General features: G+C 25.9%; 1 protein-coding gene across 1 annotated transcript in view; it reads right to left on the reverse strand.

Annotated features, from left to right (window-relative positions):
* LOC111635928 (Down syndrome cell adhesion molecule-like protein Dscam2) overlaps positions 1-20,059 on the reverse strand; it is a gene marked incomplete at its 3' end in the record, with an annotated part of 115,537 nt that overhangs the window by 28,129 nt on the left and 67,349 nt on the right. The window contains exons 7-12 of the mRNA XM_023381069.1: positions 10,263-10,535; positions 7,447-7,854; positions 7,191-7,352; positions 6,088-6,375; positions 5,895-6,014; positions 5,630-5,803 (exon numbers count right to left, since the gene is read on the reverse strand). Coding sequence (XP_023236837.1) covers positions 5,630-5,803; positions 5,895-6,014; positions 6,088-6,375; positions 7,191-7,352; positions 7,447-7,854; positions 10,263-10,535 — 1,425 coding nt within the window. The remainder of the gene's footprint in view (positions 1-5,629; positions 5,804-5,894; positions 6,015-6,087; positions 6,376-7,190; positions 7,353-7,446; positions 7,855-10,262; positions 10,536-20,059) is intronic.

Raw genomic sequence — 20,059 nt, forward strand, 5'->3', positions numbered from 1 at the left:
TTTTATATGAAAAATATAAATTAAATTTTGAGACATGTTTATTAATATTTTATACAATTTTTTAAAATCAATTATAAATTGAGATCATGAATAATTCTTTGAAATCTTTTGAATATTGCATGATAAATATTATATTTATTATGAATATATTTATTTAATAAAAAATTTATTCTGTTATCTGATTTGACACTAAGTTAATGCAAATATTTCTAGAAATTCAATGAAAAGTTTAATGAAAAACTTCATAAATTATTTATTTATAATTAATTTTGTAAAAATAACTAACAATTCGATTAAAATTTAATGTTATTTCACTAATAGAGAAACAAAAACATATTGTCGTGTACATGTCGATCCATTATCATCAATTATTCGACATTTTTATGTATTTTCAAATATTTTAAGAAGTAATTCTTTTATTATATTTTGAAAATTTTTATCGATTCTTTAATGGCTCTACCTTTACATTGCACAGAATACTTCTCCTTTTAACTTTAAGAAGGTTTCACATTAACTTAAATGCAACTCGTACGTTTCTTATATTCATTGTAAGAACAAAAGGCATATATTATACAAAAAAATAGATTGTCGACGAGTCGAAATTTCAAAAAATTTCACTAATTATATGTTATAATGCATAGATACAGATCTATCATTTGAAATAATAATTTTTGTTATTATTTGCACTCTACATATAATTTCATGTAAACCTGTTTCTATTATTATTATTTTTTTTAACTCTTCACCTTGAGGACACTAAAAGGGTCTTTTCTATAATCAATTGGGAAAGGTCGTGACTTCACATATTCGGATTTTTTTTAGTTCAATCTCTTTTCACGCAAAGGATACTAACACACCTTTTTTCCATACTCATTATGAGTTAGGTCCACCATGCGTACATTCAGGTGGTGACGTGGAATATGACATAATCGGAGTTAACACATGGGAATTTTTAAATCTAGATGCTTTCAGAGTAGCATGGAAAACGTCTAGATGACAAGCAGCTAAGTAAGCAAGCCAATAACATAGTTCGTTTTATAAGAAACAGACTCTGTTGACTCACTTACTAAGATGCTTGCCATCTAGATACACCCATGTTGGATGCCTTCATCTATTCTCTACGTCCGACCATTTTTATTTATTATACAATGTATTATAAATTTAAAAAAGAAATTATCACAATAAATTGTGATCGATGGAATTACATTTCTTCTTAAGAGAATACCATTTGAACAATTTTTCCGTTCCTCTATTTTCTAAACTGTCGAATAACTTAAAACAACTGAAGCTAAACGATTTCATTTAAGATAATCGAATTTAAAAAATAAATAAATAAATAAATTTTGAATAAAAATATGTATTTATATAGGTTATAAGAAATTCGTACACTGTTCAATCATATTTTTAAAATTAACAATTTATCATGTATGGATGCTACTTGCTGCATGACATACCATGAAATAAATGAAAAGATATTTGGATAAATATAGATTTTCAAGATACGGATCTATTAGTTGAAGGAATTTTTTTTTCGATTTGAAGCAAACTATTTATTTTTTAAGTAGTAACAATTTAATACATTTATCGTGTTTCCATTATTACTTCGGGCAGGTACGATGCGATGAGTATTTTGTAAATAGTTACGATAAGACAGGAAAAAATAGAAAATATATGAAAATAAAGAAAATAATAGAGACAAATTTATTATTTTTTATTTACAAAATTTTCTTTTGTTCAAGTGATGTTTTATAAAGTTATATAGAAGATGTAATTCAAACAAGAACTATATCTTTAGTGATAGTAAAACTCCGTATAAAAATAACACTCTTATCATTATTTTAATGTATTGGTCATTCAATAAAAGTTATCAAAATTTATTATTATTATTTTTTTTTAACAAAATTTAAATTTTTAAAAATAATTCTGCAATAGGATGTAATTGAATGATGATGGTTACGAATATTAATTAATGGTAATGATTAAAAAGTTTTAAAAATGTATTAAATTGACTTCAACGTTTGAAAAATATTAAATAAAATGTTAAACAGTTAATTAAACATTTTAAAATTAATAAAAATGTTAATTGAATGTGAAGATATAATAAAATATGCATATACAATAAAAATTTTATACTTAAAAATTATAATAAAAACTTTCTAAATTATTATATAATTTTGTAATTTTTATGTTAAGTTATCACTTGATAAATAAATAAAAGTTGAAAAGAAAATATTAAACAAATTCTTTGAATTATAAGTTATTTCATTTCTCAAATAATAAAAATAATTATCTCTTATTATTTTCTTCATGAGAAAGAAGAAATCAATGTAATTTAGATGATGGGAACGTACCATGGACACTTAGACTAATCACACTACTCAGTTCAGATCCAATTCCATTTGTTGCCTGGCATAGATAATAGCCAGCATCATCTCGAGCCACATCTTGTATTGTTAGTGAACCGTTTTCAAATATCTGATAATGATAACTAGTACTTATCGGTCGATAATCTCTGGCAGTCACACCTAGAATAATAACAATCTCGTTGAAATTATTAATTAATTTATATTTAAAAAATACTAAATGATAAAAAAAAAATATATATATATATATATATATATATATATATACCAATCGCTTTTTCCCATCTAATTTGGGGTTGTGGATATCCTTCAGCTTGACAATCCAGTGTTACGCTTCTTCCTACTAAAACACTAGCATCCGACGGTTGAATCCTCCATCTAGCAGGGACTAAAAGAATAAAAATGATACATATTATTTACTTTTACATATGCATGAAGGAAGATTTTAGTATAAACAATACCGTGAACAGTTAAAGCAGCTGTATAATTAACAGTCGCAGCTTCATTTCTAACCACACAAGTGTATTGACCATTATGTTTCGGCGTAGCCTTTTCAATAGTAAGAGAACTGAAATCTTCTCCTAGGATTCTGACAGTAACATCTTCTTGCATGGATATAGGCTGATTATCTTTTAACCAAGTAATACTAAAAGGAGGGTCTCCAGAGGATACAGTACAAACAACTCGAATTTTCATTCCTTCTTTCTGAGTCTCAGGAGGAAATGTGAAAGGAAAGATGAGTGGTTTCTCTAGATATCAAGTAAAACATTTATTAGTATTTTAGCAATAACTTATAGAATAATCTATTTTATTGTGATTTAATTATATTTATTATGAATATATTTATTTAATAAAAAATTTATTCTGTTATCTGATTTGACACTAAGTTAATGCAAATATTTCTAGAAATTCAATGAAAAGTTTAATGAAAAACTTCATAAATTATTTATTTATAATTAATTTTGTAAAAATAACTAACAATTCGATTAAAATTTAATGTTATTTCACTAATAGAGAAACAAAAACATATTGTCGTGTACATGTCGATCCATTATCATCAATTATTCGACATTTTTATGTATTTTCAAATATTTTAAGAAGTAATTCTTTTATTATATTTTGAAAATTTTTATCGATTCTTTAATGGCTCTACCTTTACATTGCACAGAATACTTCTCCTTTTAACTTTAAGAAGGTTTCACATTAACTTAAATGCAACTCGTACGTTTCTTATATTCATTGTAAGAACAAAAGGCATATATTATACAAAAAAATAGATTGTCGACGAGTCGAAATTTCAAAAAATTTCACTAATTATATGTTATAATGCATAGATACAGATCTATCATTTGAAATAACAATTTTTGTTATTATTTGCACTCTACATATAATTTCATGTAAACCTGTTTCTATTATTATTATTTTTTTTAACTCTTCACCTTGAGGACACTAAAAGGGTCTTTTCTATAATCAATTGGGAAAGGTCGTGACTTCACATATTCGGATTTTTTTTAGTTCAATCTCTTTTCACGCAAAGGATACTAACACACCTTTTTTCCATACTCATTATGAGTTAGGTCCACCATGCGTACATTCAGGTGGTGACGTGGAATATGACATAATCCGAGTTAACACATGGGAATTTTTAAATCTAGATGCTTTCAGAGTAGCATGGAAAACGTCTAGATGACAAGCAGCTAAGTAAGCAAGCCAATAACATAGTTCGTTTTATAAGAAACAGACTCTGTTGACTCACTTACTAAGATGCTTGCCATCTAGATACACCCATGTTGGATGCCTTCATCTATTCTCTACGTCCGACCATTTTTATTTATTATACAATGTATTATAAATTTAAAAAAGAAATTATCACAATAAATTGTGATCGATGGAATTACATTTCTTCTTAAGAGAATACCATTTGAACAATTTTTCCGTTCCTCTATTTTCTAAACTGTCGAATAACTTAAAACAACTGAAGCTAAACGATTTCATTTAAGATAATCGAATTTAAAAAATAAATAAATAAATAAATTTTGAATAAAAACATGTATTTATATAGGTTATAAGAAATTCGTACACTGTTCAATCATATTTTTAAAATTAACAATTTATCATGTATGGATGCTACTTGCTGCATGACATACCATGAAATAAATGAAAAGATATTTGGATAAATATAGATTTTCAAGATACGGATCTATTAGTTGAAGGAATTTTTTTTTTCGATTTGAAGCAAACTATTTATTTTTTAAGTAGTAACAATTTAATACATTTATATAGGTTATAAGAAATTCGTACACTGTTCAATCATATTTTTAAAATTAACAATTTATCATGTATGGATGCTACTTGCTGCATGACATACCATGAAATAAATGAAAAGATATTTGGATAAATATAGATTTTCAAGATACGGATCTATTAGTTGAAGGAATTTTTTTTTTCGATTTGAAGCAAACTATTTATTTTTTAAGTAGTAACAATTTAATACATTTATCGTGTTTCCATTATTACTTCGGGCAGGTACGATGCGATGAGTATTTTGTAAATAGTTACGATAAGACAGGAAAAAATAGAAAATATATGAAAATAAAGAAAATAATAGAGACAAATTTATTATTTTTTATTTACAAAATTTTCTTTTGTTCAAGTAATGTTTTATAAAGTTATATAGAAGATGTAATTCAAACAAGAACTATATCTTTAGTGATAGTAAAACTCCGTATAAAAATAACACTCTTATCATTATTTTAATGTATTGGTCATTCAATAAAAGTTATCAAAATTTATTATTATTATTTTTTTTTAACAAAATTTAAATTTTTAAAAATAATTCTGCAATAGGATGTAATTGAATGATGATGGTTACGAATATTAATTAATGGTAATGATTAAAAAGTTTTAAAAATGTATTAAATTGACTTCAACGTTTGAAAAATATTAAATAAAATGTTAAACAGTTAATTAAACATTTTAAAATTAATAAAAATGTTAATTGAATGTGAAGATATAATAAAATATGCATATACAATAAAAATTTTATACTTAAAAATTATAATAAAAACTTTCTAAATTATTATATAATTTTGTAATTTTTATGTTAAGTTATCACTTGATAAATAAATAAAAGTTGAAAAGAAAATATTAAACAAATTCTTTGAATTATAAGTTATTTCATTTCTCAAATAATAAAAATAATTATCTCTTATTATTTTCTTCATGAGAAAGAAGAAATCAATGTAATTTAGATGATGGGAACGTACCATGGACACTTAGACTAATCACACTACTCAGTTCAGATCCAATTCCATTTGTTGCCTGGCATAGATAATAGCCAGCATCATCTCGAGCCACATCTTGTATTGTTAGTGAACCGTTTTCAAATATCTGATAATGATAACTAGTACTTATCGGTCGATAATCTCTGGCAGTCACACCTAGAATAATAACAATCTCGTTGAAATTATTAATTAATTTATATTTAAAAAATACTAAATGATAAAAAAAAATATATATATATATATATACCAATCGCTTTTTCCCATCTAATTTGGGGTTGTGGATATCCTTCAGCTTGACAATCCAGTGTTACGCTTCTTCCTACTAAAACACTAGCATCCGACGGTTGAATCCTCCATCTAGCAGGGACTAAAAGAATAAAAATGATACATATTATTTACTTTTACATATGCATGAAGGAAGATTTTAGTATAAACAATACCGTGAACAGTTAAAGCAGCTGTATAATTAACAGTCGCAGCTTCATTTCTAACCACACAAGTGTATTGACCATTATGTTTCGGCGTAGCCTTTTCAATAGTAAGAGAACTGAAATCTTCTCCTAGGATTCTGACAGTAACATCTTCTTGCATGGATATAGGCTGATTATCTTTTAACCAAGTAATACTAAAAGGAGGGTCTCCAGAGGATACAGTACAAACAACTCGAATTTTCATTCCTTCTTTCTGAGTCTCAGGAGGAAATGTGAAAGGAAAGATGAGTGGTTTCTCTAGATATCAAGTAAAACATTTATTAGTATTTTAGCAATAACTTATAGAATAATCTATTTTATTGTGATTTAATTATATTTATTATGTCATACCAATATATAATAATTGGAGTAGTATTAAATAATTAAATTTTAATTAAATAAATTATGAAACATAATGCTAGACCTTTAATATAAATATAATTAACCTAGAAAATTCTGAATTATTTATAACTTTTAAAACAAGTTTATCTCCATTTAAGCAATATTAATTACACGAAACTAAGAGTCTACCAACAAGGATTAAGTTATAATCCTTTATTAAATCAACATTAAATAATAATTTTCAGTATTAATATTTCTCTTATCTTATTAGTTGTGTATGCATGCTGTTTAATAAAAACAATTTAAAAAATTTATCTTCTTCTTTAATGAAAAATAACCGTAGTTAATAAAAAAAATTATCCTTTTAGAATAATTGAAAAATTATAATTAAACACGTAGCGATATTTTAAAAATTATATTTGCAAGAAGATTTTTAATTAATTAAATTATATACAATAATCAAAATGAAATATTTTCGCTTTTTATCCTTTAATAATGGAATTTATAAAGTAAAATTATATATAATTTTTTATAAATAATACAAATAAATTTATTATTTTTTGATTCAACTTCTTTGATTTAATATGGCATTAACCGAAGCAGTGTAAAGTATATAAAGAAGAATAGTAAAGTATATCTTGAAAAACATCAAAAAGTTAAATTTACAAAAAAAGCACTATCTTTTCCTTAGGGAACATCGAAATTTTCTTTGATGTTCAATTTAAAAATACCTTTTACGTGGATTTTCATTCCTCCTTCTGCAGTGGCTCCTTCTGCATTTTGAGCCGTACAAGAGTAAGAACCCTCGTCTTCGGCTCGTTGTACATCTTCCACAAAGAGTGTACCGTTTGGAAACACTTGTTGTCGTCTATTCGTCGGTAATCTTCTTCCATCTTTTAACAAGTAAAAAATATATATATAAATATATTCTATAAATACTTAATAAAGAGAAGCATCGATAATCTTTAATATTAATTACATTCCTACCTTTTTCCCACGTGATATGAGCAATTGGATAACCAGCAACTCTGCATTGCACCACCATATTTTCTCCAGCTACAACTGATATATCTGTCATGGTTCTTATATGTGGGGGCCCGTATACATTCAAACGACCAGAATGCCGTAAATCACCGACTTCATTCGCTGCGGTACATACATAATGACCTCCATCTTCCACTCTAACGCTACTGATATTTACGTGACTTACAACGTTCCCGCTTCTACTGACGTAATCTCCGACACGTACTCTATCGTTATCTGGCACAGGATATCCATCCAATGTCCAAGTTATTTGAGGAAGTGGCGTTCCAGTGGCCACGCATTGTAAAGATACCGATGGACCAGGTTGCGTGGTTTTATCTATAAACGTATCTAGGAACACTGGACTGGTTTCTATGAAGAGAAAAAATCCAATAAATTCGTTTTAATAATGTAAATTGCTGTTTAAATAAAAATTAATTTTACATTTAATATTGCTTTTTTCAGTAAAAATCAGGTAAAAAAAATTTTATAAATAGCAAGAAAAATATATTAGAAATTCCTTTAGTAATCTCATCCTACGGAAATAAATTAATGTATAATTATTATACTTGATAAAATATTTTAAAATTAATTCAAAAATACATTTTTAAATGTAAATTTTAATTATTCATTCGAAATCAAAATTTAGATAAATTTTATTCATTTTTAAGCATTTCTATAAAAATTTATATACATAAAAAATTATCTAAATTATAATTATATTTAAATAATNATTTAAAATTATTTGTCTCGTAATATACTTTTGAAAAATGAAAACAACTTAAAGGTTGAATGAGGCTAAAAATTCAAAGAAATTTCTTTAAAAAAAAGAAAAAGAAAATTATAATAAAAATTTAACATTTTAAAAGAGAAATTCATTAAATATTTAACAGCAAGAAGAAGACGGACAGTAAGATCTTTAACTTTTATTATCTTATATATTCATCTAAGAAATAATTTGATTTCACTTCCTCATTCATCAGTCTCTTTTAAGAAGAGGAATAATGCAAAGTAATTTCTATTCTTGACATTTATTATAATTTATCGAATATTACTTCCCTCTTATAAGAGAATAGAAAGAATTTTATTTCCTGAATAGAAAAAGAAAATAATCAAATTAATTCTTTTCTTTTCTCGGTCTGTTTTAAACTTATAAATAATTTATTTATTTAAAGAAATTGGGTAATAAAAATTATACGAATATTTAATTCTATTAAAAAATATTCTTATGATGTTTTGAAGATATGATTATAATTTAATTGTTTTAATGTTTAATATTTTATCCACGTTTATTCTATTTATAACAGCTTTGAAGGTCAATAATAATAATAATAATATACGAATAACTTTACACTTATTATTTTTATACGCTTTAACATACAAAATTTATTCAGAAAAAATGAATATAATGAATAAATTAAATGATAATTAAGCCTTTCAAATGCCTTTTTGAAGAACCCCCAAATACATTAAATAATAAAAAATTGTATTATATATTTTAAATAATTAAATTTAAGATAGACTTTTCTTTGTAAACAAGAAATTCAATAAAATCAATATTTTTTAGGCCTCCCTCACCGTAAATGTGAGGCCTGAACTAAAAGATCTGATGGCCTCTCCTGTGAGAGGGATTGTCAGCATCATAATTAAGTGATAACATATTTCGATATTGATCGTTGGAGGCGGAAAAGACATTAATCTGTCACTCTAATGGATCCAGGTTCGAGTCTGATCCTTTCCTGAGAGATTTTTTGATGGTTCGATCTGAATACGTTGTGGGTTTAGATAATCCATTATGGGGATAAAAAAGAAGCTTCTTAGTATCTTCAGAGCGAAAAAAATTAAGGAAAAAATATATATATAAAGTAATAATTACTGAATATAAATCTGGTTTCGCATATATAAGTTAATTTAAATGTATCAGAGCTTACAGATGATCTTACTTTGCAAAATCATTTAAAAAATCTGATGTTATGCATTTAAATTATCAATAAATGTTAGTTTTTAACGAACATCATTAGTTTAAATGTGTGTGTATTTTTTTTATTAAATTCTCTAAGAATTATCGCTTAGAATATCACTTCTTGTAAAATATTTATTATAAATATTATTACTATTAGCAATTGTATAATACAGAAACACTACAATTCCAATAAATAAGTACCGTTTTACTGTTATATTTTATGAAATTACATTATTTTAAATTAAAATAAGTATTTATTATGCATTAAAACTGTAATTAATATATGATAAAATAATTTAAAAAGAACCAGTTTACATTAAAAAATAGCCTATAAGTTAGTTTTATTATTATCCTTACTCCTTTCTAATTAATTATATGGTTAAGTTTAATATAAAATATGCTAATGTTTGCTAAATAGAATGCGGTATATTTCCTAAAACCAATAAATTTACCTCCCCAAAGAGATCATAAAAGAATATTGATCTTTCGAGCCAATCACACGAATGAAAAATCGAAGTTAAGAAACTATTTTTATCAGTCTTAATGTTTATAATAAACTATATTATAATTTATTCTAAATTTGGTTTTAAATTTCAATAAAATTTACATAATTATACGTAATTAAAAATTATTAGATTAAATATAACAATTTTTTCTTCTAATATTTATTCTACAAATAAAGGGGATTTATTAAATTCTAGATATGAAAATAAAATTAATCCTGTATTAAGTTGTATATAATAATTTAATTACTAAAAGTAAATAAATTTAAAAAAAAATGAATTAAATTAATTAGAATTAAAATAAGTAAACTTACCTCCGAGTGCCAATTCTGTAGCCGCTTGTGCAGAATCTTCTCCATTTCTGGCGTAACATTGATAGATGCCTTTATCTTCTCTTCCAACAGAGTTTATTCTAAGAACTTCTCGAGATACCAGCCTCACTTTACCTCCATTGGTCATGATAGGTTTTTGGTCTTTTAGCCAGGTAATGCCTTCTATAGGATACCCCGAAACATTGCATGTCAAAGTCACAGATTTGTCTGAATCCACTACAATTCTTTTCGGTTGGATTTCTGCCTTCAGTGGTGCTAAATGTTTCATAAATAAGTAATTAACTAACTGATAAGTAGTAATGTACATAAATTATTATTAAAGATAAGTACAGGATCAATAAACTACATAATCTGTGTAGGAAAAATATGCACGAATAAATTCCCATCCTCTTTACGTTTTAAATAATTTAATTAGTTTTAATAACCTAACAAACTATTGAATTATTTAAAATGTTAAAATTTACGATATCTGAATTATTTTAAATATTTAAATTATAATGTTTTCTTGGGATCTTCATTAATAAATATTTTAAATTTGTCTGCCTATCAGAATAGTGGATTTGATTTAATTTACGATGTAAGATGCTCGTGTAATTAAAACACATTTTCAAATTTTTCTGAAGGGAATCCTCTTAATAATAAGCATTTACTGGATTTAATTTAGGATTCTTTGTCGTTACACAAATCTGAAGAAGAGTGTTATTTAGTACTACTTTAGAAGATAATTTATTGTAACTATAAATTGCACTACATAATAAAATTTTTTTTATACTGTCCAACAGAAAGACTTTTTAATAAATTAATATATGTATATAAGAAAAAAACTTAATTTATTTACTAAAATAAATTTAAGAGCGAATGTTTTAATGAAAATTTTTATTTTATTTTATTAAATTTATCCATTCTGCTTCATTTTTTAATCAATTATAATTACTAATATATTGAATAAAGTATTATGACTAGAGAAGGGTATGCTAAGACAGCATTTAAATGGTATATATCTCAGTAAACAGTCAAAAATTCAACCGTTTCTGAGATAAACAATTCCATAAAGATGTGGAATTTTTGAGTTTACAACTCTGTAAGATGCTAAGCGTGCGTAGAAATGAAAAGAGGGCACGTGAAATACCTGTAAATATCGAGGTGAAGATTTGGAAAGATTATCCTCTTTTTTTCAATTTTGTATGTGGGTAACATGACTGATTTATTCAGTAGTCATGATACGTATAAAATTGTTAATATCTCAGATATGGTTGTGTTTTCTATCTATGTTTAGGAAGAAGCAGTTTATTAATTATGTATACAGTTTAAGGTAGGAAGGGAGTCTCAAAACGTACTGTACATCATAGTTCACGAAGGGGAGGGGGGTCGAGGCATTGTCTACTTGGATCTTTTTTTTGTTATTAAGCGTACTTGCTAGTAATGTGAATAAACTATCAGTTAACGTTGTACAAATCTTTTCTTCAATGGTAAGTGCATGAACTATTGCATACGTAATTAAGGGAAGGGATTGACAGAAGTACTGTACGTACATCACAATACACAGCAGTAATCAAAAGTGGCTCAAAAACTGTACACGTAATTAATGGACGGTCCCTACGGAAATTTTATTTAGTGTGGTGTGTATTATCTACTATATAAATATCTACTTTATAATTACATGTTAAAAACACGTTAAAACATACATAAATGATTATAATTTGTTAATTGATTAATTCATTTGTAATTTTTATTTCGTTTAAATTACAGATTAAACAGTTAATTAGTGATAATAAATTTAATTATTCAATCAATATTACAGGATCATTCACAGTGAATATAGACCAGTATAAAAATAATGCTTCAAGGATTAAAATAAAAAAAAATAATTAAAAATTTAAAATGGATTTCATCTGATTATTAAATTTACTAATTAAATTTGCAAAATTATTTTTATTCGTATCAGTTGATTACATTAGATTACATCTTTTATTAAATTAGTCGTATAACCTTTTTTTTGGATCGGAATAATTATTACTGGTCTGTTTGTAGGAATTTCATTTTATTTTTCGAATTTATCGAAACTAAATTTTAAGATTTTTAAGTGCTGGATTGGATTTATGGGTTAATGTAATGCAACACATGGGCGATCTGCCAAGGGGGAATACCTCTGGGGAGAAATTTCTGTGGTAAACTGGCCCCTATTCAGTTGTTAGACACGTGATATAGAAAACAGACTCCTACCTAGATGTTAGATACGTGAAAAAAACCCGGAAAACTTCACGTTGCCCGCCTGTTGGTGAAGTGGGAATCACGACCAACTGTGGTTCAGTGGTTTAATTCACTCGATACTGATGGACTAATGGCGCATTATAGCTTCATGGGGCTCAAATTTGAGCTATGGGGCCCCATGTACAGTGTTGACTTCATTTTTCTTCGGGGAAATTTTTTGAGGAAATGTTTTCTTATTAAATATTAGTTTGAGGTTCCCCTGCTGGTTGGAGGCCCCAGGTAATTGCCCTTTTTGCCCATAGGATAATGCGGCACTGTGGTGGACCTTTCAGATTTTTAGGACATGTTGTTATCGCAGGTAAGAATAGTGAAAAATTTTATGTAATAATTGTTACAGGAAAAAACGGTTTCAATACGATTTTCTGCTAATATAAAAAAGGAAAAGAGAAAGATAGAAAGAAAGAGTTCATTTAAACGAAGAATTAAAACACCACTTTTTCCCAATATTGATATAAATTCATATTTATAGCATACATTTAAGGAAAAGCTTATATAAGTTCGGACCTTGAAGATGATGAAATAGGATTACTTAAGTCACAAGTATGGAGCTACACTTCTCTTTAAAACTCATAAAATTATATGAATAAAGCAATAAATTAAACAAAACAATTTTTACCACTTATCAAAATAAATTTTATATTATTTTCACGTCATGACTTTTCAGGGACATTCTATACTCGAACTCATGCTGATTCTTTTTTCTTAGTATGTTTAAACTTATATTTCTCCCGCTTGATCGTGAATGTTTCTATATTTATATACTTTTGTATTAAGTATAAAATATAAAGAAAACATTTATTAAGTTTCATATATCTTTTTATATTTGTTATCGGATTAATACGTGATCCGATTGATAAATAAGGTCTTCATTTTTATAAAATGAGTTTTTGGAAGAGATAAAATAACCTGATCAATTTAAAAAAAGGAATAGTAAAAATCATTTATTTTAATAGTACATATTCATTTTTCAACATAATCACCGTTCAGATTGAAACATTTCACCAAACGTTCGATTCATTTTTATATTCTGTACACGAAAAAACTTTCTGGTTTTTACTCGATCCATTCCTATACGACGGCTTGAACTTCAGCATCCGAAGAGCCTTGACCTTTTAACACTTCCTTTTGGAAATAACTAGAATTCTGTTTATGCCAGATCTGGACAATACGGAGAATGTAACTTCAGGTTTTTTTAATCATCTTCGGTGTTTCTTTATTCCAACAAGTTCGAATGTTATCATAGTACAAGAAAGAGACAGTTATTTCTGGCCTTACACTCTGAATATGTCTCTTCAATGCCCATAATGTTTTAATGGGAGCGCAACTTTCCAACGTAAAAATTCAGTCACTGATTGCTGCTTTGTATGAAATGAAGAAGAGGAGTTCGTGTTTAAACTTGTCTGTTATACACTGAAACTGAGAACACCACTCGATAGTCATGCATAGACCACGTGTCTACTTGTAGATACTAAATGGTGGTGATCACGTGCTTCTGTTCCCTGGCAGAACTTCGAAATAGGAGTCTTCTATGGCGGATTATGTTCCATTGAGGCCATAGGCTCAACTTTGTTACAAGACCTTTTATATAAAATGTTTTTTTTTATTTAAAAAAGACAATAAAATATTTAAATAATAAGTTGTTTTCAGGACTCTCGAGACGACGAGGCCCTAGGAGCGCTTATTGAGTAATCCGCCATTGAGAGATTATTTATTAATCATCTCCTAATTCAAAAAAATTAAAAATGAAGATTCTTAACTCCATTATGCTACTATTTTTAATAAATTTAATTAATTTAAAACATGTTTAGGTATATTTAAAGCTAAGAAATATGATTTATGAATATCCAGTATCACAAAATATTTAATAAAAAACTATTCGTTGTTAAGGAAGTAAAATAAAATGCTGTTGAAGCAAAGTTTAAATATAAATTTTATTTTCAAAACAAATTTTTTTTTCTCAAACTAAAACTTTTTATAAAAATCATACGTCTTTTTATTGAAAACAAAAATTTGTTATTTGTTTTTCCTTTTTTTCAACTTATTTAAACATTCTTGTTTTATATTTTATATATAGCCTTACAGTACAGCTATAATCTTGTTTAGAAAGTTTGTTTGCTTGAAAAGTATCTATGAAATCTCATTTTATATAGGTCTATATACGAGTATTTGCCTAAGTTCTACGGATGTTGATTTGATAAAAGTCGAATATTGATATAAAAAAAACATAAATAAATTGGGAAAAAGTTTTATAAATAGAGTTATACTATATAAAATAATTTTTAAACCTATTTTTTAAGCAATATTAAATTACACAAATCGATATACAGGGTGGTTCAAGTTGCTGTGGATAAACTTGCAAACTGTGAAATTATCTTACTTTTTTCTACCTTATATGTGGAAATATATTACAGTTAACCTCTTAACTGAGGAAAAAATACAAAAATAATTGTTATTTGGAGATTATTTTATATGATTATTTGCTCAAAAAAGTTTAAAAGTGGCCGTTGTTTACGGTTCAAGTATAGGTTTATTATACAAGATTAAACTCACGAGAACAGCAAAGAATCTCTTTACATTTTAATTAAATAAAGACTATATTATAAAGGATAATATATTTACCCGTTTATTTATCGACTTTTAATAATTCAAGCGGAAACAAATCTGATAATACGATTAAATTTCATTCAACTCATTTTACGATTTTAGTCACAATTTACAAATTACATAACTCTTACATTTGAAATTTGATAGACAATAAAAGGCTATTTTCCTTTGAAATGTGTGATAGATAATAAAAGATCTCATTTCCTTTTATTTCAAATTATATTTCAAGCATTAATACAACATGAGAAAATATATTTTAAATAAATATACTGTATATATATATATATATAGCTGTAACCAGCGAGATGTTGAATGGATCACATTTCTGTAAGTAATGGTTATGGATGCTGAAGAAATTCGCTTCTCCTGATAAATAATAATTAATATTTAAGATGAAAAATTCAAGCAAAAAAACACTGAAAGGGGGGAAAATTAAAGCGGAGAAAGATTGATAACCGCGAATAAAAATAACAATTTTTTTTTTAAATTTAATAAAATGTTAATAAAATCATTATAACGTTTGGAATTATTTTTTTAATATAATATTTAATTTTATTTTATTAAATTTTTCAGAAAAGACTTCACCGAAGTAAAGACCTGAAATAATTTACATTAAAACAAATATATAATTAATAATATAATTATTACAAAACAAAGATTATAAAAAAGTTTTATATTTGAAGGATTCGAAATGAAAATACAAATAATTTTCGACCAAAGAAACAGACTTGGAAATAGTCGATATAAAAAAAAAATAAAACAGGAAAAGAACAAAAACCAATATTTTTTATGATATAAAAAAAAATAAGAAATTCACACGAAAACGAGAATGTACTAAAACATCATATTTGAAATATTATGAAATATGTTTTTATCTGACATTTTTCACATTACTTCACAAACACTTTGGCTTAAGTATTGATGCCAAGGAAAAATAACAATAAACTAATAAAGTTATATCTTAAAATTTCAAAAAAAATTATGAGAAATTTAAAATTTTATTTAATTCGAAAATTTTAATATGATTTATAGAATATTTTACCATAGATATCTTCAGGGACGGATATATTTGTATGAGGACTCGAAACATTCACAGTTTAGATACCCTTGTAATGAATAACGCCCCTAAAAATAATTTTCTATAGTATATTTTTTTATTTTTTATTTTATATTTATTTCATATTATCTGTGTTTCATTATTACGGGGTTATAACGCAGTGCATAATATAATTATTTATCTGACGTAGTTTTAGCATTTAAAAAATAATAATAATAATCAACTTGACCATTATTCCCTGGTTTCAGTTATATTTTATGAATTAAATAATGTAATTACTTACATTAATCTTGCAGATCATAAACTACAATTCAAACATAATAAAGTGAAGTAATAAGTGTTTCATTCGATTTGAAGTGTAATTTTACTCGTAATTAAAATATAATTTATGAAAAATCTAAACTTAGTTCCAAAATCTCTAATCTTAACAGCTAAAGTATTGTTATTTTTTTCTTCTATTGTATACAATACGATGCGTCACCAGAATGATTGGCAAATGAGATTCTATTTGTTTAATGTATTTTATCAATTTTTTGACTGAAATTGTTTTTATCATTTGTTTTCTTTATGATTAAATAAAATTTACACCCGCCATTTGATACTAAGACAAGACTTGATAGTTTATGTAAACAAACATCAATCTGAAATCTAATACCAAACGACCTTGTAAATACAGAATATTCGGTTTCAACACAATTCTCACTGCTTAATATTTTCTTTTATAAATTTTAAATTTTTAAACTCAATAAATAAACGTTTCTTATAGCATTAGACTAGTTATATTGGTGATTTACTTCTTCTTAGGTTCATTTTCTCATTACGTAAACTATAATTACGCTTAAAAATATTATAAAATTTTTTAAAATTTGCATTTTAACTTTGTTCATTGTTTCTTCTTTGTATTTATTTGGTGTATATTTTTTTGTTGATTTATCTACTTAAGTTCTTAGTACACTATGAGGTAATAGGTTCTTATGCGAAAAACAATAACTAATTAACTAAATTATAAGCTTCAAATGTTTGCACGATATTTATGAAAAATACAAAAGAAAAAAATTAAAAAATCACATTTCCTTTAAACGTTTTTCATTTCAGTAAGAATGTAATTAACAAACTTCCTAAAAATTTGTTGACATGTCATTTTTACATTCCCTCAGTGTATACAAAGGACGTGAAAAGAAAATGGCATGATATTTCTAGTTCTTTGTCTTCATTATATATTTTAATTAATATATTTCTTACTTAAAACTTTCTCTCCATTTTTAACAAAGATACAAAAAAGTCTAACTTTAATTAAGTCTTATAATAAATTTTTGCCACGTTATACAATATCATCGCACTGGATCTATGAGCTCCACAAACAGATATTAATGTTTTATTTCAAGTGTAACTTATATACAATTTCAAAATGTCAGGATCTAAAAGTGACAATTCGACATGTTTTTTTATGGGCACTCTCACATTTGTGTTTTTATGATAAATATTCGAAAACCTTATCTATATGGATAGGCTATAATGATTTCTAGTAGCACTGTATTGTCCTATTTAAGAATTGTTTTACTTTTATAATTTGAGTAATTGCAAAAGAGGTTCTTAAACTTGGGTGACACTTGCATCCTCTGCAATAACTGACCAGCAGGCCTTACAGTCACAAGCATTGGTTTCTTCAACTACACTACCATGCAAGTGTTGCTTTCTTACATTTTGTCTCTATCATCTATCTACTCCCATCTTACATTCTCTCCCGTTTTTTTCTCTATTCATCTTTCCAACCCTCTTCCAAAGCCAAGCAACTCGAATACTATTCGAGTTGCTTGGCATACAAATAAAAAACACATTTAAGAGACTCAAATAAACAAAAATGTTTTGTATACGAATTATAAAAGCAAATTTTAATATAAGTTTTTTCTAATTTAGAAAAAAAAATGTTTATTGTTTAATATACAAACGACTAAAATTAATGTTCAAGATGAATTTTTAGAAAATTTAAGCATTTTTTTAAATTGTTAGCTCTATATAATTTGATTAAAAATCGTATTGGAGATAATTTCCTTTTATTTAAACAGTATACGATCAATATATTTATAAAAACGTAATAAAAAAATAACAAAATTATAAATAAATTTTTATAATTTTTAATTCAGAAAATCAATTCAAGAAAATATTAAAAATTAATAAATAAAGTTTCGATTTATATAATTTAAAACAAATGATTTAGTGTCTAAAATTGTCTTTTAAAAGATCTCGAGTTAAAATTTATCTACAGTTTAGCATAATAATATTAAAATATTAAAATTAAAAGTTTCCGTTGCATTTAAAAATAATGCAAAATATTATGCTAAGGAATATTTACATAAAGAAAAGTATTTCTATCTACAACAAATTTTAAAATGTATTATTTATGAATATAATGGATAAGGCGAGTTGGATGGAGATAGAGTTAGCAACTATAAAAAGATGCCCAATATTTGAGTTAAGAGAAAAATATTTCTCATGCAAAACTATGAACATTCAAACCTTCAACAGAGTTATATCTCGAATACAAAAATGTTTTCAGCAAGTAAAAGAGGAAAAAAAATTTTACTGCTAACTCAAATATTGGATGATCTCTCCAGTGAATAACTCTCTTTGACTTATCCTGTAGGCTAATACTTAAGAAATGGAGAATTATATTTCTCCAGAAAATTTTTAAAGAAAACATGAAAAAAAAAAATAATAAAAAAATGTTGCCCTCTTGGAAACTTAATCCTCTGTTTTCTTCAATCGAACACTAGCATTTAATAGTAAATTATTTTATTAGAAATTGTTAATTGTGACCGTACGTGATATTATATATTGCAAAATAAACGCTTTGAAATCTCTATTGAAATAACATTAGTATGTTTTACTCTTATATATAAACACGGGAAGGCCTAGTCGTTTAAGGCCTCAGCCTATCGCACTGGGAGATCCAGGATCAAATGGGGGGGTCGTAAAAGTCTAGGAATCTTTTCTGCCCCCCCGGACTACTTCCTCAACACTCGGCTGCCCCAATGTGTGCCTGGTTGAACCGGTAATTCGTATAGAAAAAAGGCCCCCATAGTGTCTACAGGGATTTCAAGAAGATACGTAAAAAAGTTGCTGTTTTTTAATATTAATCCTCTGCTTCTCTATTAAATATATTATACATTTTTACATTACATGTTTACATTAATTATCTTCCTTTTATGATTGACTTCTAAAATTGTAAAAGGTTGGTAAGGAACCTCACACAGAGTTCATCTTAGGGTCTCGAAATGACTAAATTCGTCCCTGATTACACTATTTTAATTTATTTATAGCTCACTAATTTCGATGATTCTGTATATTAAAGATAAAATCATGCCAAAACTTCTCTTGCTTTATCATTAGCATCTTCTTTACATTAATAAATACAGCAACATGCTCTTTATCTTGTAAAACATTACAAGAGAAGGAACAGCGTATTAATTACATTTTAAATAAATAAATAAATAAAAATACACAAGAAAAAAATGTATTCTAAAATTTGAAAAGCAAACAAATTCATATAATATTATAATATTTATTTACAATTTTAAATTTGGAAACATTTCTTAAATCAAATAAAGTTATAAATTATTATTATTTTTTTAAATTGCAATGTTTAATATTTTAAAATCGAAAATAATGTATGCTAATAAATTTATTTTAAATTAAGAAAAAACAACTGAGTGAAGATAACTTACATTTTTAATATCGTGCAACGAATGTAAATTATAATTTTTGTGAATTCGATAATCTTAAATTATTTTAGAATAACTTACACTGAGACGTTAACACTACTAGAAAAAAAAGGAGTTAATACATT

Source organism: Centruroides sculpturatus, unplaced genomic scaffold (genome assembly GCF_000671375.1).
Source record: "Centruroides sculpturatus isolate CEXI.00-Female unplaced genomic scaffold, Cexi_2.0 scaffold1011, whole genome shotgun sequence".
In the NCBI taxonomy this organism is placed as follows: Eukaryota; Metazoa; Arthropoda; class Arachnida; order Scorpiones; family Buthidae; genus Centruroides; species Centruroides sculpturatus.